General features: G+C 33.0%; 5 protein-coding genes across 7 annotated transcripts; 3 read left to right on the forward strand and 2 right to left on the reverse strand.

Annotated features, from left to right (window-relative positions):
* The first annotated feature begins 23 nt into the window (after positions 1-23).
* Positions 24-3,461, forward strand: LOC143341997 (deoxyribonuclease TATDN1). 2 transcript variants are annotated; one of them, XM_076765477.1, is made up of 5 exons: positions 24-236; positions 336-570; positions 1,025-1,418; positions 2,012-2,215; positions 2,314-3,461. In XM_076765477.1, the coding sequence occupies exons 2-5, from the start codon at positions 417-419 to the stop codon at positions 2,417-2,419; spliced, it is 858 nt and encodes a 285-aa protein (XP_076621592.1). In that variant the 5' UTR covers positions 24-236; positions 336-416; the 3' UTR covers positions 2,420-3,461. The 2 variants fall into 2 exon arrangements, with proteins under 2 accessions (XP_076621592.1, XP_076621590.1); XM_076765475.1 differs by having other exon boundaries at positions 26-236; positions 391-570.
* On the reverse strand, positions 3,067-7,324 carry Tmem214 (Transmembrane protein 214). Its single transcript, XM_076765460.1, has 9 exons — positions 7,109-7,324; positions 6,722-6,915; positions 5,960-6,643; positions 5,673-5,883; positions 5,464-5,603; positions 4,144-4,270; positions 3,799-4,064; positions 3,583-3,734; positions 3,067-3,462 (listed from the first exon to the last, which is right to left on the reverse strand). The coding sequence occupies exons 1-9, from the start codon at positions 7,233-7,235 to the stop codon at positions 3,336-3,338; spliced, it is 2,028 nt and encodes a 675-aa protein (XP_076621575.1). The 5' UTR covers positions 7,236-7,324; the 3' UTR covers positions 3,067-3,335.
* A 1,231-nt stretch (positions 7,325-8,555) lies between these two features.
* Positions 8,556-10,310, forward strand: Kin17 (kin17 DNA and RNA binding protein). Its single transcript, XM_076764721.1, has 2 exons — positions 8,556-9,280; positions 9,385-10,310. The coding sequence occupies exons 1-2, from the start codon at positions 8,875-8,877 to the stop codon at positions 10,167-10,169; spliced, it is 1,191 nt and encodes a 396-aa protein (XP_076620836.1). The 5' UTR covers positions 8,556-8,874; the 3' UTR covers positions 10,170-10,310.
* Positions 10,311-10,374: 64 nt separating this feature from the next.
* Positions 10,375-14,000, forward strand: LOC143341663 (protein KRI1 homolog). 2 transcript variants are annotated; one of them, XM_076764649.1, is made up of 9 exons: positions 10,375-10,511; positions 10,636-10,835; positions 10,924-11,009; positions 11,077-11,478; positions 11,542-12,040; positions 12,123-12,382; positions 12,454-12,714; positions 12,788-12,945; positions 13,022-14,000. In XM_076764649.1, exons 2-9 carry the CDS (start codon positions 10,724-10,726, stop codon positions 13,629-13,631), a joined length of 2,388 nt encoding a protein of 795 aa, XP_076620764.1. In that variant the 5' UTR covers positions 10,375-10,511; positions 10,636-10,723; the 3' UTR covers positions 13,632-14,000. The 2 variants fall into 2 exon arrangements, with proteins under 2 accessions (XP_076620764.1, XP_076620763.1); XM_076764648.1 differs by having other exon boundaries at positions 10,375-10,835.
* A 3,325-nt stretch (positions 14,001-17,325) lies between these two features.
* LOC143341865 (putative gustatory receptor 28b) lies at positions 17,326-19,631 on the reverse strand. The gene is made up of 7 exons (XM_076765182.1): positions 19,335-19,631; positions 18,963-19,231; positions 18,722-18,901; positions 18,125-18,374; positions 17,909-17,977; positions 17,540-17,629; positions 17,326-17,454 (listed from the first exon to the last, which is right to left on the reverse strand). The coding sequence occupies exons 1-7, from the start codon at positions 19,629-19,631 to the stop codon at positions 17,326-17,328; spliced, it is 1,284 nt and encodes a 427-aa protein (XP_076621297.1).
* Positions 19,632-26,537: the final 6,906 nt, after the last annotated feature.

Genomic DNA, 26,537 nt, shown 5'->3' on the forward strand with positions numbered 1-26,537 from the left:
AAACATTACGGAAACGATAATTTAATTTAAAATTATTACATATAGTAAATAATATGGAAACATAACTTCCATTCTCATGGAACGTCTAGTATTCAATAAACCCATGTGTCAGTGCACAACGCCGGCTAAATAAGACACCTGCTAACCTTTCAGACAGTTACTGTGCTTGGAAACTGTCACTTTGTTCATACGTCGAATGCTTGGAGCTAGAATGAGTAATTTACGAAAATTTATAGGTAATCAAACTCTTTCCTCGTTAATTGTGTTAACAATTCGATGTTCGATATTTTTATACATGCTGCAGCGTATTTTTTCTGTTGACTTCAAATATTTAGAGAGAGGTTATACACTGACGATTGATACGTTCTACCGTTGTTAATTTTAATACAGATATTGGGGCTAATTTGTCGGATTCTATGTACCAAGGAATTTACAATGGAGCGCAGAAACATCAACCGGATTTAGATAAAGTATTAGAACGAAGTTGGAGTAACAATCTATCGAAAATTATAATTACTGCCGGTAATATAGAGGAGAGTAAGAAGGCTCTTGAAATAGCACGAACAGATGGTAAGATAATTTTGTATAAATATTTGTAAATATTAGATTACATGTACGTAAATTAATTCAACAAACGAAACATTGTCACTGTCGCGTCTCTCTATCAGGGGCAGCTGTAGTCTGTAATTATTAAATTCTTTCTTTAAATAGAGCTATTGACGTTTTGTAAATGAGTACAATGATTTTGGAACATTTAATGTTTTATAAACCTTGCAGGCCTTCAACTGCGAGGGTAAAAATTTATTATTATAATGTACTGTTTATTTATGTCTTATTAGATCGTAATGCAATCATTGCATATGAAGAAACCGCTGAAAGAGAGATGCAATGGTTGCTGTGATTCTGTTCTATAACTGCAACAACAAAAAATGCATGTCAATGGAAATATCTAGGTATATATTATGTTATTATTTTTTGCATTCTATCAAACTTCATTGCATATTGATTATTGGATATATTCCAGAACGATTATTTTCAACGATTGGTTGTCATCCAACACGTTGTAATGAATTTGAAGAAAGTGGTGATCCAGAAGCATACCTCAAATCATTATCAGATTTAGCTGCAGATAATAAAGATAAGATCGTTGCTATTGGTGAAATGGGACTAGATTATGATAGGTTACACTTTTGTTCAAAGGATGTACAAAAAAAGTATTTTGAAATGCAGTTATCACTGTGTTCTACTTTAAAACTACCAATGTTTTTACACTGCCGTAATGCTAGCGAAGATTTTGTAAGAATTTTAAGAAAACACAAAGACACATTAACAGCTGGTGTTGTACACTCCTTTGATGGCAATCCAGAAGAAGCTAACTCTATATTACAAATGGGACTATACATTGGCATTAATGGATGGTATGTCAAGTAAATTATATATATATAGGGTGAATATAACTTGTTCACTTAAGTTATTTTTGACACCACTAGACCAATTAACTTTTTTTCGATATTCTGGTTCAGTAGAGCGATTATAGTAAATTTTTTGTAGGTCAATTTTCTTTTATGTTTTTAGTAGTTTTCGAGATATTCAACTATCAAAATAATAATACTAATGCTGTTGTAGAAAATGTTCTTTTCAAAAGAGGACACGTTCAATGATTCATGATTCATGGTTAGTCAGGTTAAATTATATCTTCCTAACTAAATATCTTGAAAAATTATACTCCAATACTTTTATTCCTAGAATTTTACTACTAAATTCAGCCATGAAATAACTATCATTCTATTTAAAAAAAAATCAAACTAGCGATGGAAACTTCGAAAAAACATTAATCTATAAAAATACTATAATCAGCTTATAGACCTCTTTGAATCAAAATTTCGAAAAACAAATAATTCAAATTGATTTAGGGGTTTCGGAAACAATTAAGATGATAAAGTTACGTTATTTACTCGGTATACTTGCAACTTTTTATGAAAATAAAACTAATTTTCATAACATTCTGCAGTTCTCTTAAAACAGAGGAAAATCTTTTTTCCGTTACAACAATTCCGTCGGATAGGTTGATGATAGAAACTGATTGTCCATGGTGTGAAATAAGACCAACTCATGCTTCGGCAAAAGATGTCATTACAAACTTTCCATCTGTTAAAAAAGAAAAATGGCAACCCGATCGGATGGTTAAAGGAAGGAACGAACCATGCACTATAGTGTAAATACTAATGAACTGTCGAAATTCTAATTCTAATTTTAACTATTAATATCTAGTTTTTAGTTTTGTATATTATTGTTTGTTTTCTCTTTTCACAGTCAGATTTTGGAAGTACTTGCACGAATTAGGGATGAAGAAGAAGAATATCTATGCAATCAAATATATAAAAATACAATGAAGGTTTTTTTCCCTCATGAACTATAATTGTAATTAATATTCACAACCATTGTGCATTTTAACGTTGCACGGTCACACATATAATCAAGGAGGAATGTTGTAAAACTATATAGTGGAAGAAAGGAAAACAATTTCTACCAAATTCATTTCTCAGAAGGAAGGAAACTACGATACTCATTTTTACATACATAGCCACAAAGTAACATATATTACTCTGTGACAGTTCTATGGATGTGACTGGCGTCACATTCCATTGATCTCTTTCCATATAAAACTTTAATATATTCTTGTTAAAATTATCATTACCACCATAATCATCTCCATTAGTTACATCATTAGCGCTACTATATTTATAATTATAATAATTATTATTATTACTATTTCTATATTTATCAACATTATTCTACTACTCCTATGAACATCGCTATCGTTATACTTATTGATGTATCCAATGACATTATGTTAATATTCTGCATATATTAAGAAATTAATTATACTGTCCACTCCTCCTTTATTTTTATAAGAAAAATACCAAAAAAAAAAATAACTTTATTCAATATATGTTCAATTCACACATTAATTTGGTATATTATTTAATCCACATACCAGGATCATTAAATGAAAATATATTAAATGTACAAAATAATAGATTCAAGTTTGATACTAGTAGAGAGTAGTCTATATATTACTTTAATAATTACTTTGCTTGACATAAAACAGTAACTTAAAAAAACAGATCAACACTGATCAAATTTTCTGATTTTTTAAATGTCACGATTCATTGAAACATGTTACATTCTTCAAATATCACAGGTGTAATGGCCGCCGCAATACATTTGGAAATATGCAATGTTCAACTTTGGAATCATAAAAGTAAATGCTGAGGTGTGGGAGGAGATTTTTATCACCAAAAAAATTGGTTGCATTATTCAAAACATTTCATTCATGGAACTTTCGATAGTGTTTGCACCTTTTCATACACCCAATTATAAGTTTGACTTGCCAAAGTCTGTGTGGTATCAATAGCCTTTAAGGCATAATTTTGCAAATTTTCTGGACTTAATTTTCCGCTAAAAGAATAAAAAATTTATAAAACATATTATTTAAAGTCAGAATAAATTCTTTGTGATTGTCAGATTTGTATAGTTTATTCGCAATGATTTAAATTTTTAATGAATTTTCATACTTACACAAAAACATTGTACTCTAACCATCGCAGTGTTGCACTTGAATATTCAATAAATTTTTCCATGAACACGTTTGAATAAACTTTCAAAAGTTCCAGTCCCTGATTAGTCCGCAAACGAATTTTATCTAACATTCCCGGAGTGTAATATTCAATCTATGAACCACATAGAGTAATTACATTATGTATACACATCTTGCATCAAATTTTTGATACGTACTGTCTGCAAAACTACAGGCTGATTCTTTCTAGCATATGTCACAGCATTATCATAAATTTTGAGAGAAACATTTTTCATCACAAGATAAAAGTCTCCAGCTAGTTTGATATAAGGTTTACATGTCTCAATGGCTGCTTTGTAGTATTCTGGTGAACTAGCTTCTATAAATTGAAGCGTCTTGAAAGAATAACCTTGCACCGTAGTCCATGTTTTTTGTCCATGTGCAGATAATCCACTTCTATTCAAGAACTTACCTGTACTGGACTCTGTGCAAACGCAATATTAATGATTTATTATTAAATAATAATCAGTTTAAACAAAAAAAATATTTCTTTTTTATATCACCTTTAAAATTATCGTGTTGGTAAACATCGTAACCTACAATAGCACCAGTCAGAAGTAATAATAAAATAATTCCCTTTCTCCAGGGAAATTTCTTATTGGATGAAGCTGTCATTTTCACTAGTAGAATCTGCAAAGCAGTCAAATAATATTGACAAAAACTTATGTACCGCTGCGACAATTTATTTATAACTTAAAACATTGACAATGTTTTCATTAAGAAAAAATTTAAGGTCTAAAGGTTGCCATAAATACTATGAAAACTATTACGTCGTCGATTCAAATAAATGAATTTACACATTTGCTGATTCGCCAGTACGTATTTCTTACCTCTGAAATCAATGCGGTAGGTGAATGTGTTCTAAATTATTCTATTTTAATTGTTTTAAATACGTATTTGTCGTTGAAAAAGTTATAATGACGATGAACGATGAATGTCGTCACTGGTAGAGTAAAGGGGACAATATGCGATCGATAGCTACTCCCGAAAAAACAAGCTTACCTAACCTAAGCTATAACTGAGATTTGAATTTATCGAGATGTTCGAAAGCAATGTTTCCGATAGAGAGTTCAACGTCCACATAGACGTTTCGATAGGTGCTACTAAAAATTGTATGCGTGATCAAGTAATCCTTTTCACAATCAGCCAAAAAGCAACTTACATGTTCCGTGAAAATTGTAACTCTGTTAAATGCCGTTGCGCGCACACGAAGCACAGAACGTTACAAGCAACACGCGGGATATTTAAAAAAAATTTTGGACATGAACTCCATACAGGATAGTGTTTAACGGAATTTTAATCGAAGTAAAGATTGACGACTGCAATTGGAACGAATTGTTAATCATTCATGACAATCAAAATGGATCTCACGAAAGTGAATTAATTATTCATGTTTCTAAAGTTGCATTATTCTTATTAAATAGTGAACCATCAGATTGATTAATTTAATCAACGATTGTCGCAAGTGACAATAAGAATAATGTATCATAGGAAAAGGTTATGAGCAATTAATGGTTAATTTAATCGTCAATCGGCGTAAATTAATTTTAGTAATCGACTAAATTTTGTATCGCATCGTTTAATCAATTAATTAGTTGAGAATAATTAATCGATTAATATCCAACTCAAATACGGGATGTTTTACTTTAATAATTTACTAATAACGTTGTATATGTTTTCTTCGTAAAAGAGCGAAATAAAAATTTAGTTTTAAACAAATGCTCGCATACCATGCATATTAGCAGCTACATTACAATAACTACAAATTTTAAAGTATTCTCATGCAAATATTGATCTTAAAAGTATGTTCTATATGTGCTTACCTTGCATATTTTATTGCAACTACCAGCAAGACTTTCATCTTTGCCTTTTTTCCACCTCTCATTAGTTGTTTGAAATACTATAGACGTTTCTTTCAAACACTTTGTTTCCAAAGCTGTATGTAAGATACTCCATTTGGCATCTAAAAAATAAAATTTAATTTTTTTAATTTGTTAACTAAAAATTTATATTTTTTGCTATTAAATCTTACCGATGTATGTTAAAATAAGATGAGACTGGTACAAATTCTTGGCATAAAGAGATCTCCAAACAGAAAAACAAAGAGGATCTGTAGTCAAACATGCTACAAGAGCTTTAATTAATTCATCCCTATAGTTTGCATGTACTTTTTGTGTAACTTTACCCATTAATATTTCAAACAGTTTTGTGTAACTTATATTTTTATTTTTAAATAATATAAGCTAAAAAAAGAATACAAGAAATATTATAATTTACTATTTTCGAGTAGTTATTAATATTCGCAATTTTAATACTTACTCTTAATCTTTCAACACTGTTATTGATTTCTCTGCTTACAGTGGCAGGTATGTTAAGTTTTCCAGAATATACATCTTCAACAATGTCAAGATACATTTCTGGTTTGAGATCATGAAAATTCTCATGCTTGAAAACAAGATCATTAAGAATTTGTGCTACATAATTAGAGTAACTCTTTGTTTCTAACATAGGAGACATTACTTCGTGCCACACTTTTAAACCCACAGCCAAGTTTTCCCTACCAGCTTGTGACAAAGCCCATAATAGGGACAGTCCAATAGTTTTTCTATTTTGATAGGAATTTCTCACGGTGATTAGTTTAGGAATGTTAGCAACACTCATTTCAGGGTCAATAGATGCTAAAAGTTGTAAAAATATTTTGTGGCCAACAACAGCTGATCTTCTTACCATGTCGGTAGCCATTGCAGTCAGAGTATTTTCATAAAAAAGTTGTGATGTCCTTTTCCCTGCCAACTCAATGGCTTTCTCTAAAGTGGAAGAAATTGGTTTAGGTACTACACTCAATGGATAATCTTTGGGTTTCCCAGAGAAAATTGCATCTTCTTTGTCAATAGGTAACTTTACATTGAGAAATGCAGCAAGATCTTTTAGCCAAATTAATGGTGCTTCAGGAAATATGGTTTGACCATTAGTCAAAACATCACTAAGCTCATCTGGATTAATCTGTTGGTAATGAACCTCCAATGATAAATTTTTACACGAATTAGATTAAAATTATATTAAAAATGTATGTATTTATACCGCATTTAATGCATCTTTTATAGATTTTGGAGGCTTCTCTTTAGGCTCTTGTTTCTTTTTTTCTGATTGTTGTTGTTTTTGTTGCTTCTTCTTCTCTTCATTTTCTTTAGTTTTACTTTCTTTTTCCTTTGACAATTTCTTATTTTCCTTGTTTTCCAAATTATCATATAAACTCTTCACTTGACTCAGAGGTACTGAAACGTATAAATTCTTTCAGTGATAGATTTTTAAACCATGACCTAACTCAATGTTAAACATTTTCTGGTACCAGAAAAATGTTTGCATTGTGTTCTTATTTAAACAATACTGATTGTTGATCGTAACAGTTTTAATTAATAATATTCACTAAAAATAAAGAGTTAACTGAGGTTAAAAGTAACAGCTTACAAAAATCCTCTACTTTTGGAGCATTTTCAATAAATTTCTTTTTTTCAGTTTTAGTGAGTTTATTAATCTTTCCAATGCTTTTATCCTTTTTGTTCCTTCCAACTAATTCCCAGCCGCCGGACGACATAGTGTAATAAATGCAGTAAACAAACTAACACTTATCAATACTACTGAAAGGCACTAAAGTGTTTGTTGGCAGTTGTGTTGTGACCGAATATCATACGTGGTCGCGCACGCGTATTTAACAATTTGCCACGCGCTATTTTTGCTCGTGTCCAGTATTTTTGTCAGGCCTTTTATAGTCAGAAAATATACTATTTGAGCAAAATTTATTTTAAATATCATAGATAATCTCGAAACTTCGAATAATACTATATTTTTTGGTTACTTATTAAAAGACAACACTGATTATTAACAAATACCATTTATTCAGAATTTCTTACTGTTAATATGAACTTTTTACTTTCACTTTGCAACGAACTTTCTCTTCATTTCGACTAATTGTTGGTCAATCATTTAACAGTTTCTATATTGTACAATCTTATAATTTCACGTTTGCATTATTTAAGGATATATTTAAAAGTATTTCCACACTTTAATTGTAACTTTATTTTACTTACAGAATAATTAATAGATTGAAATCATAGCCACTGTTGATAAAAAGATTTATGTCGACAGTTGATATTTAATTATTTAGGCACAGATAAGGTAGAGAATAGATCTGTTACCCAAAGTATTTTCGATTCACGAATTCCTTATAGATGAAAAATTTAGAAAGAATTTCTAAATAATTCATGCAATTATATAAAAAATTGATTGGTTTACAAATTAATAAAAATACGTACAAATTATTCGAACAAAAATGTTTTATCTAGATAATTATCTACATTTGAATATGAATTCAAACAATGTTTGAAACGATTCGAATTTGATGCCATAGTTTATTGAACAATTCATGCAATATAAAATCAAGGGATCATCTAGTGTATGGTGTTTCATACATTTCCTTTTATATGTTTCAATATAAATATCATTTTTTATATAAATTAATTGCAACATCAAAGGAAAAAGATTGCATCCGCCGAGAGACTTTTAATTCTGAGTCGATTAGACATAAACCTTACGAATTTTAAAGTTAAAATTCTTTTTATTTTAAAATCCTTCAAAATATACGGATAGAATTCGAGGGCAAAATTTTTAACCTCACATATTTTCGGAAAAGAATTTTTTTCTCGAAAATACGTAGGATTTCGAGGGTATATCTATTGACCAAAAATGATTGTAATTAACCCCCGCAACTGAAAATAATTTTTCCAGAATGATTTGAAATATTTTGATTTCGTCGAAAAATTTGTCTTATCTATTGGAATTTTTTTCTCAAAAGTGCGTAGGATTTTGGGGGTACGTTTATTGACCAAAAGTGATTGTAATTGTTCCCTGTAACTGAAAATAATTTTTTCTGAAGCATTTGAAATTTCGCCATTCGCCTTCTTTATCGATTGCCCGAAGTTGCATGAAGTTCTGACCTAACATAACATGTAGACACACTGTGTACAACAGTTTGGTTAGAAGTCAAAACATTTCGTATAATTAAATGGCAGTAATACAGTCTTGTCGAAAAAAGAAGAAAAAAGTTTAATGTCGCTAAATTACGATAAATGATTCGTAACGTAAAATTATTAATTGAAGAGATAGTATTTGTTGTTTAATAAAATTAATTTGAGGTACTATTTTTTCAACATTAAAGGAGTGATTTCTCTTTAGCAATGGGTAAACACGAAGTAGGGACACCAAAATACATAGCAAACAAAATTAAAGCTAAGGGTTTGCAAAAATTAAGATGGTATTGTCAGATGTGTCAAAAACAATGCAGGGATGAAAATGGATTCAAGTGTCATACTATGTCAGAGTCTCATCATCGACAGCTTTTACTGTTTGCTGACAATGCAAGTCGTTATATGGATCAATTTTCAAGGGAATTTTCACAGGGTTATCTAAATTTATTAAAGAGACAGTTTGGCACCAGACGTGTGCCTGCTAATCGTGTTTATCAAGAGTATATCTCAGACAGAGGACATATACATATGAATGCTACAATTTGGATTACTTTAACTGCATTTGTTAAATGGCTCGGACGTTCTGGACAATGTGTTGTTGATGAAACAGAAAAGGGTAATCAATATTGTTGCTATATTTATTTTATCTGATGACTCTATATCTATGACTATTTCCAATGGATTATAATTGTATTTCAATTATTTTTCTGTCTTTCTTAGGTTGGTATGTAACATATATTGACAGAGATCCAGAAACATTGGCAGCTCAAGAAAAGAAAGCAAAGAAACAAAAAATGGATAAAGATGATGAAGAACGAATGATGGAATTTATAGAAAAACAAGTAGAGAAGGGTCACCAAGAAGGCAATGAACAAACAGAGACTTTTAAAGAACCACTGAAGCGAATAGATCCTGATGCACCTTTAATTCTTGAAATGAAGATAAATAAGAAACCAAAACTACTTCCCATTGTCATAAAATCAGAAAGGGTTGAGGATGAAGGTTCTAATACCACTAAATCAAGTTCTATAATTTCTGGTATAAAACGTGAAAAATTAAGTGATAAATATATAGAGCAAGACATAAGTTTGACAAATAAAGGTATAAAACGTAAATCTGATCACATAGTTGATGACAGTAATGTAGAAGGTTGGTTAAGGGAAGGTTTAATGGTGAAAATAATTACAAAAAATCTTGGTGAAAAATATTATAAAGCTAAAGGAGTCATTCAGTCTGTAGAGAACTCTAACTTTGTTGGGAAAGTAAAATTAAAATCACCCAAGGAAGTTGAGAATCATGTTGTAAAGATTGATCAGGAATATTTAGAGACAGTAATACCTGCAATTGGAAAAGAAGTCATGATTCTGTGGGGAAAATACAAGGGCATGAAAGGAATAGTGCACAAACTTCATATAGGAAATTATAGTATAGATATAGAACTTGTAAGAGATAGGTCTGTTAAAAAAGAGCTACCGTATGAACAAGTGTGTAAATATGTGGCATGATCGTTTGCGTCTAAGGCTGAAAATTGTATATTTGTCCATATCTTTTAATAAGATACTTTAAATAAATAAAATATAATTATTTTTAAGTACCCTGTATTTTAACCTTTATTAACCGATAAATAAAAATTATTTATATACCTATTGTGCAAAATTTATTTTATTTGTGCAATTTGCAAAATTAAAATAACATTAGATTTTAATCCTTTTATAGGTTATATACAATTAAAGTAAGTAAAAAGTATTAACAATGTGTATGTAGTATTATTTTATGGCATTAATATTTTATGCAGAAAGATGCTCAACACTATTCAACACAGATGACATATGGCTTACAACACACGTGTAAATCGTGATCCATAACCTCTGTAGTCTATTCTGTAATTCAGCGAAAAGAATGAAAGAACGTTTATTTTTTAAAAGTTACAAATTTTTATTTGATAAAAACTAAGGTATTTCTTTTATATAGTTAGAAGTCGTGTGAATTTTTGAAAATTGAAAAATCTGTTCGCGATTTTAATGTCGTTGATTGTTTAACTATTGAATGATTTAACACCATGTCCATGCTATTTAATGGAGATAATTCCGATTCGGATGGAGAAATAAAAATAAATTCAGGCTATGCTAAAAATTACGATAATTGGCGACAAAAGGAAGAGTTGAATAAGTGTATGTATATGAGCACACCTGCTAAATTTGGATCTTTATTATTTACCATATTAAAAAGTGTTTTTGAATGGAAATATTTGCATTTTAGTGAAAACAAAATATGGAGATATCAATGAAAATGCAACATCAGATGAAAGTTCTGATACTGATAGTTCAACAGAGGAAGAAGAAAATGTACACATATAATTTTCTAAATGTAACAAGTTTTTGTATTGCATTTTAATTGCATCTATTTTTGCAGGAAGTAGTAGAGCAATTTGATAGAGATTTCTATAAAACTTTAGCTTGTTTGAAAAATAAGGACCCAAAAATTTATGAACAAGATGTAACATTTTTTGATGATACTAATAAGGCACAGGAATTACATAGCGAAAAGAAATCAACTGTTAAGTCAAAGAAAGAGAAAGCTGTCTACTTGAGAGATTATGAACGCAAAATTATTGTGGAAAGAGAAGGAAAATACAGCGACAGTGAAGATGAGGATATGTTAAAAAAGAACAAAAGGGAAATCAATAAATTCACATATGCCGAAGAACAAAAGCAATTAAAAGAAAGTTTTAAAGATGTATTATATGGAGAGGAAGAGGAGGAAAATGTAGAGTTGTTAAAACCAAAATCCAAGTCTGAAAGCGAAAAACAAAAAGTAAGTCACTTTTAGTTATGTAGATTTTCAGGTACAAAATAGAACTTATGTTCGAATATTTAGGAAGAAGCCGACTATAAAGAATGGTTAAGAGGACAAAAGTCAAACATCAACAAAAGAGAACAAGAAGCGCTTAAACCTCTGCGTGATTTTTGGTCCAATCCTAATTTGGATGCAAATGAGAAATTTTTAAGAGATTATGTGCTTAATAATAAATATTTAGATAAAGAATATCCAAGTCTCGATTTAAATGATGCGCATATAGTTCACGATAGCGACGAAAATTTATCAGAGGATGAGAAAAATATAGAAAAGCAAGAGGAATTTGAACATAAATACAATTTTAGATTCGAAGAACCAGATCAGGAATTTATTAAAAGATATCCTCGTACTATGGAGAATTCTATACGAAGGAAAGATACACGGAGATCACAGAAAAGAGCAGAAGTGAAAATGAGAAAGGAAGAAGAGAAGCTAAAGAAAAAAGAGGAACTGAAACAATTAAAAGCATTGAAGAGGAAAGAAATTGAAGAGAAATTAATGAAGTTAAAAGAGATTACTGGTAGAATTTCATTTGTTATCTATTTTCTACATTATGTTACGTAATTTAATGGAGAAATATTTTGAAATAATTATAATTGTAGGAAATGACGATATAAAATTGAATGATATTGACTTGGATGCTGATTTTGATCCATCTGAATACGACCGAAAAATGATAGAAATTTTTAACGATGATTACTATGCAGCTCCCGAAGAAAATATTAAACCCGAATTTCCGGATATTGACGAGGAACTGGAAATTGAAGACACGTGGGATAATTATGATCCAAATGCAGAAAATTACGATACGAACGATAAAGAAGAATATAAAGGGCCACACTGCGAGGATCCAGATTTTAATGTCATTAACTTATTGCTTTTTATTATTTCTCTCGCATGTAAAATGTTATAATTTTATCGATATAATTTCAGATGGATGCGGATTACGATCCATCCAAAACTGATCAGAATGAAGTAGAAAGTGTGACGAAACGAAGACGTAGGCGGAAATCAAAATTCGCTGAACTCATAGCAACAAAAAAGCCAAAATTTGATTCTAAACAATACAAATCTTACAAGGAGTACTTTGACACATACTACTCCTTAGATTATGAAGATATGATCGGAGATATACCATGTAGATTTAAGTATAGGAAAGTTGTACCAAATGATTATGGCTTGAATGTCGAAGAGGTTAGTTTTAATATCACATTCAGAATCGAATAATTGTTTATAATGATATTTAAAAATGTATTTTTTGTATTAGATACTCGTGGCTGATGATAAAGAATTAAACAAATGGTGTTCCTTAAAAAAAGCTCTTCAATACAAACCGGAACATGCGGAATTAAATGACGTTCAAATGTATAAGCAAAAAGCTAAAAATGAAGCACTCAAAATGAAGATACTTAGAAGTTTATACACGTAAGTAGAGAATTTGTTGTTATATTTTTTATATTTGATGTAAATTACTTAATGTGATGTATTTAATATTTTTCAGTAATCCCGAGGATGAAGAGGTAGATAATCCCGAGAATGCGAACAATTCCACCACTATTAACGATGAAAATACAGAAACGAAGAAAAAGCGTCGAAGGAAGAAAAAGAAACAAGAAGTTAATAACATTCCTCTCGATGTTAAGACTAATGATAAAGCACCTGCGAATAACGGAAATGACGAGAAAATTCCAAGTAATGCAGACGCGATATTGAAGGAATCAAAAAGAAAATCAAAAGCTGAGAAACGAAAGCAATTCGAAGAACAATGTGAACAGCTACCGAAGAAGAAACATAAAACTAACAATATTCAAGAAACGAGTTTAAACGTGAAGAATAAATTACGCTCGGAAACAGTAACTGCAACTAAAAAATCTTCGATAAGGAAAAAGGCCGATGATCGAAATCACAATGAATCAAATTCCAAGCATTTACAGAAGGTGGAGGTCGAAGGAAAAATGAAGAAGAAGTTCAACAAAATGAAGCGTAAAGATTTTAAGCAGAAGGAAGCTAATGACAGTATTGCCTCGTTAAATCCAGAAAGGTTAAAGATGTACGGAATAAATCCAAAGAAATTAAAAAATAAATTGAAGTACGGAAAGAGGCAACAGTAATAAATAACAATACACCTGTAAATACAATCCTGTCGATTTTAAATATACAGACTTGTTTGGTTATCTTTTCATTCTTATGTTATTTTTCCATCATAATACGCGAGATGCATCGTAACACGCCCTATTTGATATCAATAAACATACGGGGTAAACGTTTGGCGAGGATACGACATGATCGAATATCCACACCCTCGAGTAGGAGTGGCCATGTTGTTAGGGCAAATCCGTTTCGACATGATAAACGACGTTTGCGGATTATTAGAATCCTAGCAAGCTGTTTGCATTTACTCTTCTAAAATCTCCATCTCTAATCCGACCCATATGCTTTGCCCAAGGAAATCGTTGAGTTCACCTAACTTTCTGTTCTTTTAGCCGAGTAGTTCCTTACTTTCACTGGATAAATATTTAATATTCAAATGTTTGAATATTGATTGACAATGGATCCAGTGACAAGTATATTTTTTTGCATTTCAGAGATTTTTGTTAATATAAGCAATTAGAACCTTCGATGAAATTTCGTGGCGCAGTTTCCGAAAATTATGTGTTTCCTTCCCCACAAGATTTTATAAATGTTTATCATTTAAATTTTATTCGTTTATTTCGTTGAGTATGGTAATGGTATGAGTAATTTAGTAAACCTGAACAATTGAAAATAGAAAATCTCTATCAGCACATGCACTTAGTGTACTACGGACGCAATTGCAGTGACTGGAATAATTTAATCGACAATAAAGCCGGTATCTCTTACGAATTTTAGTTAACGAGAGGGGAGAGGATTAAGGATGCTTGCGCCCATCTAAACTGGCCCGCACACAGACTCTTTGTTCCCTTGGGTGCAATATATCAATTCTTCTTACCCCCCGGTGAATGTTCCACAGTAGCAGGTGGCTCCTGACGGCCAGTGTCGTTCGCACCCTTAATTCCCAATTAATGTTACACTCGTTGTAAACGCGTGTCGTGCGTCCATCGCGTTGTCATGCGACAAAACTGCGTGGTCGTCGTGGTATCGTAATAATATTTTTGATAAATAAAATATAATGTACAGACTCGTCAAAATTTTTATTTCTTTACGCGTGCGATCGAACGTGTACTCCTTAACGAAAAGATTAATCGTAAAATTGCACGAGTCTACGTGCATAAAGTTCCATTTCTCATTCACTGTTCGAGCGTGAATACTATTTAGATCGTTAGAGCTGCATAACGGAATAATTTTCGCGAATTAAGAATCGGTTAGGGACCGTTCAAAGGAGGAACTATCTTCACCGAATTACAAGCTATCGAGTTTCAGGATTACCGAATTTCACGGGCTAACGCCTCCATCTGGAATCGCATGGGGTGTAGCGGGATAGTGTAATTGAGGCATCATCCTTGTCCACGTTCTAATTGGCGGAAAATTGTTAGGGCGAATGTCCGAGAAGCTGTGAACGCTTGCGTTCAAACGTGGAGCAATGTTAAAAGAAACTCGTTGGAATATAATACTCAGTATGGTCACAATTTTTATGATTGAAGACTAATGTGCGTGTATAATACACAATTTGAATTTGAGAACTCTGAGTCACTGAATTGTGAAATTTTTAATATTCACTTCCATTCTTATTGTTTCTTTTCTGAAAAAAATATGTAGTCATGTATGTCTACAGGGTGTTCGGCCACCCCTGGGGAAAATTGTAATGGGAGATTCTAGAGGCCAAAATAAGATGAAAATCAAGAATACTAATTTGTTGATTGAGGCTTCGTTAAAAAGTTATTAACGTTTAAAGTTCCACCCGTACTGAATTTTTTTCTAGAAAGAGGATAGGATTTCGGGGGTAGGTCCATTCACCAAAAATGCTTGTAATTGACCCCTGTAATTATATATAATTTTTCCAGAACGATTTGAAATTTTTTAATTTTGTAGAAAAATTTCACACTTTCTCGAATTTTTTTCTCAAAAGTGGGTAGGATTTCAGGGGTATGTGTATTCACCAAAAATGCTTGTAATTGACTCTCGTAACTGAAAATAATTTTTCCGGAACGATTTGAAATTGTTTAATTTTGTCGAAAAATTTCACACCTTCTCGAATTTTTTTCTCGAAAGTGGGTAGGATTTCAGGAGTATGTGTATTCACCAAAAGTGATTGTAATTGTACCCCGCAACGGAAAATAATTTTTCCAGAACGATTTGAAATTTTTTAATTTTAATTGTTTAATAACTTTTTAATGAAGTTTCAGTCAAGAAATTGATATTCTTGATTTTTCTAGGGGTGGCCGAACACTCTGTATAGCACAGATGAAAGGAGAGAATATTCCGTATCCATTGTTTTAAAACAGTCTAACAATAGTCGAACTTTACATGCGTGCAGTTCCGAAACTATTTATGTTTTTTCCATAATTCAAACACTATTAGAAGCGGTAAAGCTTCCCCTTTAAAATGGTTTTTGGTTTTTGTCGATACGACTTTCCGTTTTCGAGATATCGTAATTTATGTGAGAGGGTAATTTTTTAAATTCCGCTCTCCGCCTTAGAAAAGGCTATTAACGCATATTAAAAATACTAAAAATTTTAGACGCGTGCAGTTCCGAAACTACTTGTGTTTTCCCCATAATTCCGCCACTGTTAGCAGCGGCAAAGCTTCCTCTTTAAGATGGCTTTTGGTTTTTGTCGATACGACTTTTCGTTTTCGAGATATCGTAATTTATGTGAAAGGGTAATTTTTTGATGTCTACTATCTCTGTCTCCGTCTGACGCGTCGTGCCTCCTTGTCGCACATGAGTCGCGACTGCCGTGACCCAGTTACGTAGTATTTCCAAGAATTTACTACATACTACGAGCACGTACGGTCGACGACCTTGCTGAGGCCGTAGTAAAAATTCCTTGGCTCGCGCGCGCACATTGAAATGTAAACAAAACTTCGAACCCTTATATTTCCGGAATTAGCCACCGCATCGACTTGAAATTAAAATCGCTATATCTCGGGAACTAATTGAGCTATCGACTCGCACAAACGCTCATTTTAAAGGGCGTTTCATCCTCTATCATATGAATATATAAAATATTATTATTTATGTTGTCTTCTATGTTTATTTTGACATTTACTTTGACGCTCGACTTGAAACAAAAATTGTCATATCTCCGGAACTAATTGAGCTATCGACTTGTACGAGCGCTCATTTTAAAGGGCATTTCATACCCTATCCGACGACTATACCAGCTACTATAATTTTTATTATCTTCTATGTTTATTTTGAAATTTACTTTGACACTATATACCCAATGAAGTTTCAGCAATTCCTTTCGATTATACGACCGGTGCGCGGTAAAACTGGATTGTAAATTATTTACTTAATTGAAAATTAAACTGAATTGGTATACAGAATGTTTGCATAATTATTGGCCAGTATTTTTTTGTAAATAATTGTTTTCACCGGGACTAACTACGGCATCGATTTGAAACGAAATTCATTTTCAAAGGCGTTTTATCTTCTATTCGATGAAAATTAAAAATAACATAAAAGGGAAAGATATCTTGCAAGTAAACTTTAAGACACAACACTCTATACATATAATTATTCGTACATTAATTTCCTCGATATTTTAACACTTTTACACTATATATTTTACAATTACCGTAATTATTAACGCCATTAAAGATATTTTTTTCTCCATGATAATAGTCGTTGTAGACATTATTATGGCAGATTGAGAATGTTTGGTTTTAAACGATTGTAACTGACGATGAGGTCGTATTACTGGTTGCATTCGCCGTTGAGTTTTCGTCACCGTGTGGAGTAATATCGCCCACCTGGATTAAAATCACGAGATACGTAGTGATCGTTCCGACAACCTGAACAAAATGAAGAATAATAATGTAACATGTTTCGAGATTGGATTCTGGCTTAATTAGATTTCAATTGATTTAATTGATGTACTCCTTGGATAAACGTGTGATCCATGTCAAAAAATCCGCAGGCTGTGAAGACTAACGGGTTCTGGATCATTTGCAGGGTGAAGTGTCGAATCTAGAACAATTGTATCTTACTTGACACTTTGACGGCAACTGTAGTTTCCGTGAAATTGTTTAATTCAACATTTTATAAAGATTCAGACGTTGAACGAGTTCCTGAAGCTTATCAAAATGTTCAGTAATATTTCTTTGAATATAATTATATGATATCGTTAAATAAGATGATGAGAAAAATCTCTCCAAACGGTTGTCAATGTGTTAAGTGTCGATCAACGTTAAATTGTTAATATTATTAAGCTTCTTTTATGCTTTAATCAAAATTGTGACAGTTTACCTCTGCTCGAAATCCTTTGGTGGTCGATGGCTCGTAAAGCTCGCAAATTAGATCGCCAGTGTCAGCTGCCTAAAATCAAAAACATGAACAATAACTTGCATCGCTAGGAGAGCAATTTCTTAACTGGATCTAACAAGAAGATTAGATAAAACATTATGGATCGATATAAATTGTAATCTGAAAGGAGATGAGAAACTTTTTAATAGAAACGATTACCTCAGCGGACGTTTTGGTACACTCGTTGTTCATGATGAATACCTTCAACATGTAGAAGACCAACCAGAAGAGCAGAGGCCCTATATTTTGCAGAAACTGATCGACGGGTAAAGTAAGCCATATGATTCTGTAAGTGACGTATAGAAGGCAGGTGATCAAGAGGAGGGAAATGAATATCGTCAGGAGGATCTGTATTCCGTAGAAGTCGTTCATGGTTCTCGAGATCTTGATCAGCTCCAGGTGAATTTGTCTTTGTTCAAAATGGAAGAATAAAAAATTGTGTTGTTCGCAGAAAAATACGGCGCAAGAAGAAACAACGGGACGGGAACTAAATATTCAAAAGTTTGCAAGTTTCGTATGCCGAACCAACGATCGCCGGTGCCCGTAAACAGGAAATAATTTATTTTTGAGAGACAAAGTAAACTTCGCGCGATTTTCGACCTTTTAAAAATAATTTTGCACCGTTTCTGATTGAAAATCGCCGCAACGAGGATTTAAAGCATGTAATATTTGATTTAAGCTAAACAAGGAAGATACATTTGGAAAGTCAAGAGAGCGGAAACGCTTTGTCGTTCTCCGCTCACCGCTGAATCTCACTTTACCGCCCTCATCATGTTCGCGTTTCTGTTGATCCCACGGATCGATTCGTTTTTGAACGTCCTCCCGTCGAAATCGTGTATCATCTTCACGATTCTCTTGTGCATCGGTGAGTTTGGCGTCGTGGCCAACATGGCTCGAAGCAGATTGTTCAGTTGATGGAACTTCATTCTCGTATAACTGTTCATTTTGGACTTTATAATCGATTTAACGTGTCAGATGTTTAACTTCAACCTCGTACCTGATCCAGAAGATGAAAGACAGATTAGAAACTCCTATGAGGATCACTGGAATGGACAGAGCAGCTCCGATGAACAATTTCACCATCGACGGCGCGATTAGCGACATTTGCCACCAATAAGTCATCGCCAAGGCTCCGAAAACGATTAGCACAAGGATTCCGTACATACGGATCTGGCGTTTGTATAGCATACGATATCGTTTCGGCAGCCCTATGTTTTCCATTCGTCGATCACACGTTTCGACAAGCTGGATGGTGGCCCGGAACGTCTGGTTACGAGATCGATAAAAAGATTTTTGATATAACGATAAATACGTTATACAGGCATTGTGCACGCTTAAACGCAAATATAAGGAATCGAGGATCGCGTACCTCTATTTTCATGTTTGCTGTAATTATCAACAAGGTCATCAGGATCATGTGGCAGTAGAAGATCATCCAGAATATTGATTTATAAAGGCTGAAAATATTGAACAGGTAGTCGTAGAAGTACGAGTTTGTGTAGTAGACTAGAAAGTTGAAAGTGATCACGAAGCTCGTAGGATACGCGATATTGATCCAGTTCTTCAACCGTTGTTTTCCCTTTAGCTCGTAACATCCCAAACCAGTAACAAAATTTATCACGAGAAACGGTCTGATGGCGTGTCTGATAGTTTTCGGCTCGGACATTCTGGACTGAAATGAAACGCGACTATCCACGACGTTTCGCTATCCGACATCGAGGCAGATGGTTATCGTGTCCGTTATTCAGCAAATTAATACCTTGCGAAGTACTTGAACAGCGTCGATTGATGGTCGAGTAGGAACTGGCGACTCATCCGGGTCGATCTCGTCGTCGCGATGAAATTATTATGAGTACCTGCACAATGACGTTTCTATCAGTTAGCAATTTGACGATTAATATTCTAGTACACAGCACGACACTTATCTAAGACGATGGATCAGAGAATAGAGAGTTCGATATGCGGTTGTTCTTTGAAAATAGTTAAGTTTAAACGATGTCATTAGAATACAACGCGTTGAAGACGTCACAAGAATCTGCGATCTACTGACATTGAAATTTAAGCAACTCTCTGTGAAGTGCAATAAACCCATGTATGTTAACTCATTCGAATGTATAATACTGCAAAGAAACAATGAAACTTTTTCTAATAATAGCAGAAGAAGAACACGTTCACTTAATGAACGAATGCAAGAATGTTGGGCACATATTGTTACGTTATTATTTTCAAGTAGCATCGAATGGACTAATAATAACTTGGAACCATTATTGTTTAGTCTAAAAAAATCAATATCGTCTGCAACCTTTATTTGTTATTGCAATGCAATAATTCTTTTTACTAGGCTGTCTAATTAATCTCTAATGAGCCAAATTTCGATTCAGAGCACCAGTTGGTTAAATCGGAGTGTCGAATTTGTTGGTAAACGAGATTAGGTTTGAGTCAGGTAGTGTAAGATATAGTGTAAAAATTATTTATTCAATTTCCAAATATCATCGAATGTTTAAACCTGTTTTTCTCAGAAACGCTAAACGTTGACGTACAATATGTATACTATTGTATACATCGATATATCTCCTCTTAAATTCTTGGATTACATAATCAGATCGAATCCAACTTTTTAGGAAGGGATATTTCAGGTCGAAGCTGTTTCGTTTTGGAACAGATGTGTATTCTTCGATTTGATGTAGGTAGAGTAGTAGTATTGTCCCATTTGTATCATAACGACCAGGTACGTCACTACGAAGCTTATGCACTGAAAGAAAGGCGATTGTATTAAAAATAATATTCCATATCAGGAGCATAGAGATCCACTAACCTTTTGCAAGAAGACGTAATTCAGTAGAAAGGGATTGCGCTTCGATGTTCCGAACTGGCAGAGGGATATTTGCAAAGAGAATTGGAAGATCTACGGAAACAAGGAAAAGCATTTTCCTTTCGTTAGGTATGTAATTAATTTTAAAGTTTATCTTTATGAAAACAGCATCTTCGTCTTACTTCATCTTTCATTTCGCTGTCCAAACCGTGCATAGAGAATTCGTGGATGATCTCTCTTATTTTGTTTGCCTAAAAATAGCTCAGAATGGCTTCACAGATCAAACGAGCGCGCGAATATTGAACTAAATAATAATATATTTTATAAGAAATGTAAAATTGATATCGAACGATGATTAGTTTTCACCTCTCTGACGACACGTTCACAGTCGTGGCTCATCATAACCAATGTAATGACACAAGACAATGATTTTAACAAACCAATCACGAAACTTATCAGACTGGCAGACCCTATGCGGATTTCAACGTACGTAGAGTACAGAGTCGTGGAGACGTTCAACAAAGCGATGTATGACAGTATCATCAATTGCGTGTTAAATACTTTGTTCGTTATTTTCGCGATACTGCACAATTGTAGGTGCAAACCCCTTGGAAAATGAAAAATAGTTTGAAATAAAAATAACGTTCTTTACCAATTACACGGAATAAAAGGACTTGGGATATCAGTGATGATTCTTATCTTATTTTTAATTGGTAGTCACAATGCGACAAAACGAGAGAGGTGATCAAAGCGTAATAATTAATAGAACAGACAATAAACAAGCTTTAACTGAACGAGATTCGAAGCTAAATAAAGAGAAGAATTACCTAATTTGTTGCAGTAAATTTACTTTTTTCGCCGCCTGCAATTCCTGCTTCAAATTCGAAGCATGAGTCGGTGGAAAAATTCGCAATCGTCGATAATGATACTTATTGTCGCGCGCGTATTTACTGAAACTTTTGAGAAATTGTTGATGGTGGTTTCTCGTAGGTTTAATCGAGTATTTCGACTCCTCCGTCTTGATTCGATGATCGTCCACGAGAGTCGTTTTCAAAAGATCGTTCGTTTGCTTGAATTTCAATTCCAGCCAACTGAGAAACATTGTCTGTATTTTTACCATAGTTGTTAAAGAGTTACATTAAACTACTGGAATACTCGAGAGTCTTCTCCGGAAAATTATATTTCTCGAACTCCGAGCATGTCTTTTTTTGATCACGATAGTTTTTCTTATGCGTATAATCAGAAGAGGAAGACTTAAGAAACGTACTTTACATGTAATATGTAGTCATAAAGGATAATTAGAGCAGTGTTGGTTGCATGAATGTACGTAATGACGTTATATAAACTGGATATTCTTATCTGCTGTTGCGACAACCAGTTTATGTACAATCCGAGCTGTACTGTCGCGCTGCAGCTCCAAACGATTGCAGTTGTTATTAATCGGTATAATAAATTGCAATTATTTTCCACCGATCCTAGACTTTTGAAGTTCTCGTCCAGTTTGGCGATCTTCTCTCTGAGCGCCAACATGTCCTGAAAGAAAGGAAAACGAAATAACGTAGACGCGTAAGGTCATTGTTCCTGACAACTAACACTCGACGATATATTTTCATTAATTATTAAATGATTTTTGTTATAGCAGCGTTTCTTAAATTGGAATTCACGAACGTGATTTTACACGTTTTCACATCACTGTCATGGGTTTTCAATTTGTGAATATCAGTTCTTTTAATTTTGTATAAATCGCGATGGAATATATCTTTACTTATTTATTTTATGATACGAACAAAATATAAGTTTGAAAAACTATGGCATCCTCGAATACTTTAAGTGAATTTACAAGTCGAACAGTAAAAAACAAGAATTTCTAAACGGATCTCCACCGTTCTAAAAGTGTAGAATTTCGCTGTGATGGTTGACATAACTCTTTTGTGACTTACCTTGGAGTAATGCCAATTTGCGATTATTAGAAACGCGAAACTCAGAATATACATTATCGTCCCGAGTACGTATACTACACGCTGCACGTGAAACCTAGCTTGTTGGACGTATACAAGTTCCGAAACTAATAAAGTTATACTAAAAATGCATAGAACCGAGATGTTATAGATGCAGGTGCAGAGATACTTTTTTTTGTTTACAGGATTCTTAAAGTTCCGTATTCCTAGGATGGAATTTATCGCAGTTATCACTCTTGAAACGTCTTTAAAAGTGTTTTTATTCATCGTCTGGCCTTGTTCCTATTTTTCTCTATTTATGCTGAACGAACATACAAATGCTATAATTTAAATATCGATAAAAGTCCATTTGACGAGAGACAAGTGCATCGTTGAAACATGTATCGATAATGTTTTATTATTGTATCTGATTATTCATTAATATATGCATGCAAATGATTGAACTAACTTCACAGTTATGCTGGACGAGAATTGAACGAGCTTTATACTCATCGAGCGAAACAACTGCACTGTCGAAGCACGTATTGGCAATGTTTTATCGTTGTATCTGATTGTTCATTAATATATACGTGCAAAACCCCAATGACTGAACTAACTTCACAGCTATGTCAACGAGATTTGCACGAGCCTTGCATTTGATTCATTACACTAAAAATTAGTTCAATCATTGGGCTTTTACTCTACAGATACAGTGAATCACAGAAGAATTTGGGCAATAAGGTGAAACTTGTTCCTTTCAAAGCCAAATATCACAAAAATAAAACTGAGATAAAATACAAATTCCACTGGAGACGTTAAGAACACACAAACCTATAGATTTACACAAAAATCCAATAATCGCGACATACTTTACACGAATCTCAAAACGATTAAAAAAGAAACATTCTATAAATCTTGTCAGGTAATACATATAATAATATTATTATAACAAGACACACTTTTCGAGACACAGATTTATCATAATAAACTGTAACACTAGTGTTAAGGATCCTTAATTCGTCCTCGCGGACAAATCTGTAAGGAAATTATGATGTGAGTGGGGCGATCGGTGCGCGATCGTTCTTCTTCATTTCTTTTTTTAAAAACGTGTTCGTCAAACTTTTGCTCATTAAAAAATTGTGATATTGTCGCGTTCGGTTCCTTCCTTGCACTAAAAGGTCATCAGTATCGTGTGCCCATTAGTACAAATAAAAAATTTCCAATGAAGTCTAAGCTCGGGTAGCTATAAGAAGGCAATTCGTTTGATTGGAACTTCCAGACGATTATGATGATTGAGAAACACGCGAGTGACGAATGGATTGTACGTAACGTTTGATCAATATTAATGTCGTGGATGAATTAACACTGTTTGTCTCTGTCGATTAAAAATAATCAATACCTGAAACCAATGTTTTTAAAGGTATATTAATTACAAAATATTAAAAAATATAGATCGTTGTACATCACTTGAACACACATCCTCTTCAGTTCTCAGATTAAGTACATTCTTAGACTGAATTGAAAAGTCCAGAAAGGATTATTTCGAGTTATAGCTGGTCCAGTTTTTTATCAAACGTGGTTTCTCCGACTGATAAGAGTGTCCCCATTGTATCATAATGACCAGATACGATACCACGAAGCTTATGTGCTGGAAGAGTCACGGATGGTTTAAACAACTGGTGCATTTGTTTAGAAGGGACAGAGCTGAACGAATTTTATTATTAACCAACTAATATAAATTTTATATTCGCTCGTTAACTAGTTACAATATTTGTTAATGGATTCTAATTTACAAACGAAGATTAGTTTATGAATCAATTTAAAATTTGTATTTGCCAGCCTTTAGTAAAATGTGCCCAATTCTGACAATAAAAAATAATACAGTAAGTCCTCAACTTACATGATCAGTACCGTGTAAATTGAATTATACAAAATGGGGTGAGATAGACAGATGATACAATCTGTTAGAGAGTGATTCTACGTAAAAAAATAAGTCGAAAATGTAGAATATAATTTGTTTGCACAATGGCTCGATTATTATTGACTGTTTCTACTTGTACTGATGCTCAAGTCGCATACTCTCAATTTTTTCCAGGACCGATATTTCTTACAATAAAGTAATACAGTTTTAATTTCTTTCACGTAACTCGAGGACTCACTGTATTTAATATTTTTTACTAGCAAAGAAGTTCACTAACTCTCCGTATGTAGATATAGCTCAATCGAAATAAATTAGACTTGAAACATCCAGGATGGTTTAGCGATATTTGTAATGAAAATTGGAGAACCTGTGAAAGTTAAACAAAAGAAATTTTCATGTGAACGCGATAAACTATTTTTCTCACCTCATCGTTCATTTCTGTGTCGAATTCGTACACAGTGAACTCGTGGATAATTTCTTTTATTTTGTTTGCCTAAAAATATGAAATCTTTAGTATCCAACTGGTGCATTGTTGTTATTTTTATGAAATTCGTTTTTACCTCTTTTGAGGTATTTTCGCAGCTGCAACCCGCCAGCCAGATTTTCATACTACTGCAGAATACATTGATGAGATTTATCAAAACTATTCCCAAATCCGTGAGGAAGTCGAAAGACGTTTTGTGGATTTCAACGTAAATATAATACAGAACAATGGTGAATAAGAGTGCAGTAATGAAGGAGTGAATCAGCAATTGAGCGTTGAATATCCTGTTCACCATTTTTGCGACTTTATACAGCTGTAGTTGTACTAATCTTGGAAAATGAAAATATTATAGAATAAAAATAACGTTCTTTTCGAATTTTACAGGGTAAAAACGCTTTTTACTTCAAGCAATTTTTATTTTCTGATAGAAGTAATTTTGGAATGAGGGCAAATAGAAATAACAAATTACCCCATTTGATATAAAACAGATAATCCATTTTAATTATCGGTTGTTTAAAAATATCAAACGAATTTCGAAGCTACGAAAACGAGAATATTTACCTAATTTGTCGCAGCAAGTGCACCCTCCTCGCAGCCTGCGTTTCGTATTTCAAGCTTGGAGCTGGATTTAGAGAGAAAATTTCCAATCGTTCAACATAATAACCCAACCCTTGTTTCTTTAAACTTTTAGGAAACTCATGAAGATTTTCTTCTGTTTTAATTCGAGTACCATCCACGAGAAACGTTTTCAGAAGGTCGTTCACCTGCTTGAATCTCAGTTCCAGCCAACTGAGAAACATTGTCTAGGTTGTTATCGATTTTGTTTTTTATAGTAGCATATTTTATCATGTACGTACCATACGTATATTACGAATTCATAAAGGATAATTGCACCAATGTTCGTAGAATAGATGTAATTAACCATGGCAATTACAGACAACAGTCCCATATTTTGTTGTGTCAACCAGTTCACGTAAAATCCACACGATATGAGCATACTAAAGGTCCAGAGGGTTCCAATTTTTATTATCCAATAAAATAAGTCGCGATAATTTGTCGTCGATCCTAGTCTTTTCAAGCACTCGTCCACTTTCGTGATTCTCTTCTTGAGCTCCAATGTATCCTGAAACAAAAACAAAATGAATTTGGACAATCAATCGTGCTTGGTGATAGACTATTATACTGTCATGAATTCACAAATGATTTCCTTTTCTTCCGATCACGAGGACACTCGAAAATACTGAAATTTAAATGAGCAAACACAAAGCACGAGTTTTTATTTAGACTCTTCATTTCTATAATAAGATAAATAAATCGAAATTGTAAGAATTGATTATTGAACCAAGAAGAAAAAGTAATTATCTTTACATCGCTATTTCTTTGTTTTTTGAGGCGACCAATTTACCAAATTTAATTCT

The sequence above is a fragment of the Colletes latitarsis genome, chromosome 5 (assembly GCF_051014445.1).
Source record: "Colletes latitarsis isolate SP2378_abdomen chromosome 5, iyColLati1, whole genome shotgun sequence".
Classification (NCBI taxonomy): Eukaryota; Metazoa; Arthropoda; class Insecta; order Hymenoptera; family Colletidae; genus Colletes; species Colletes latitarsis.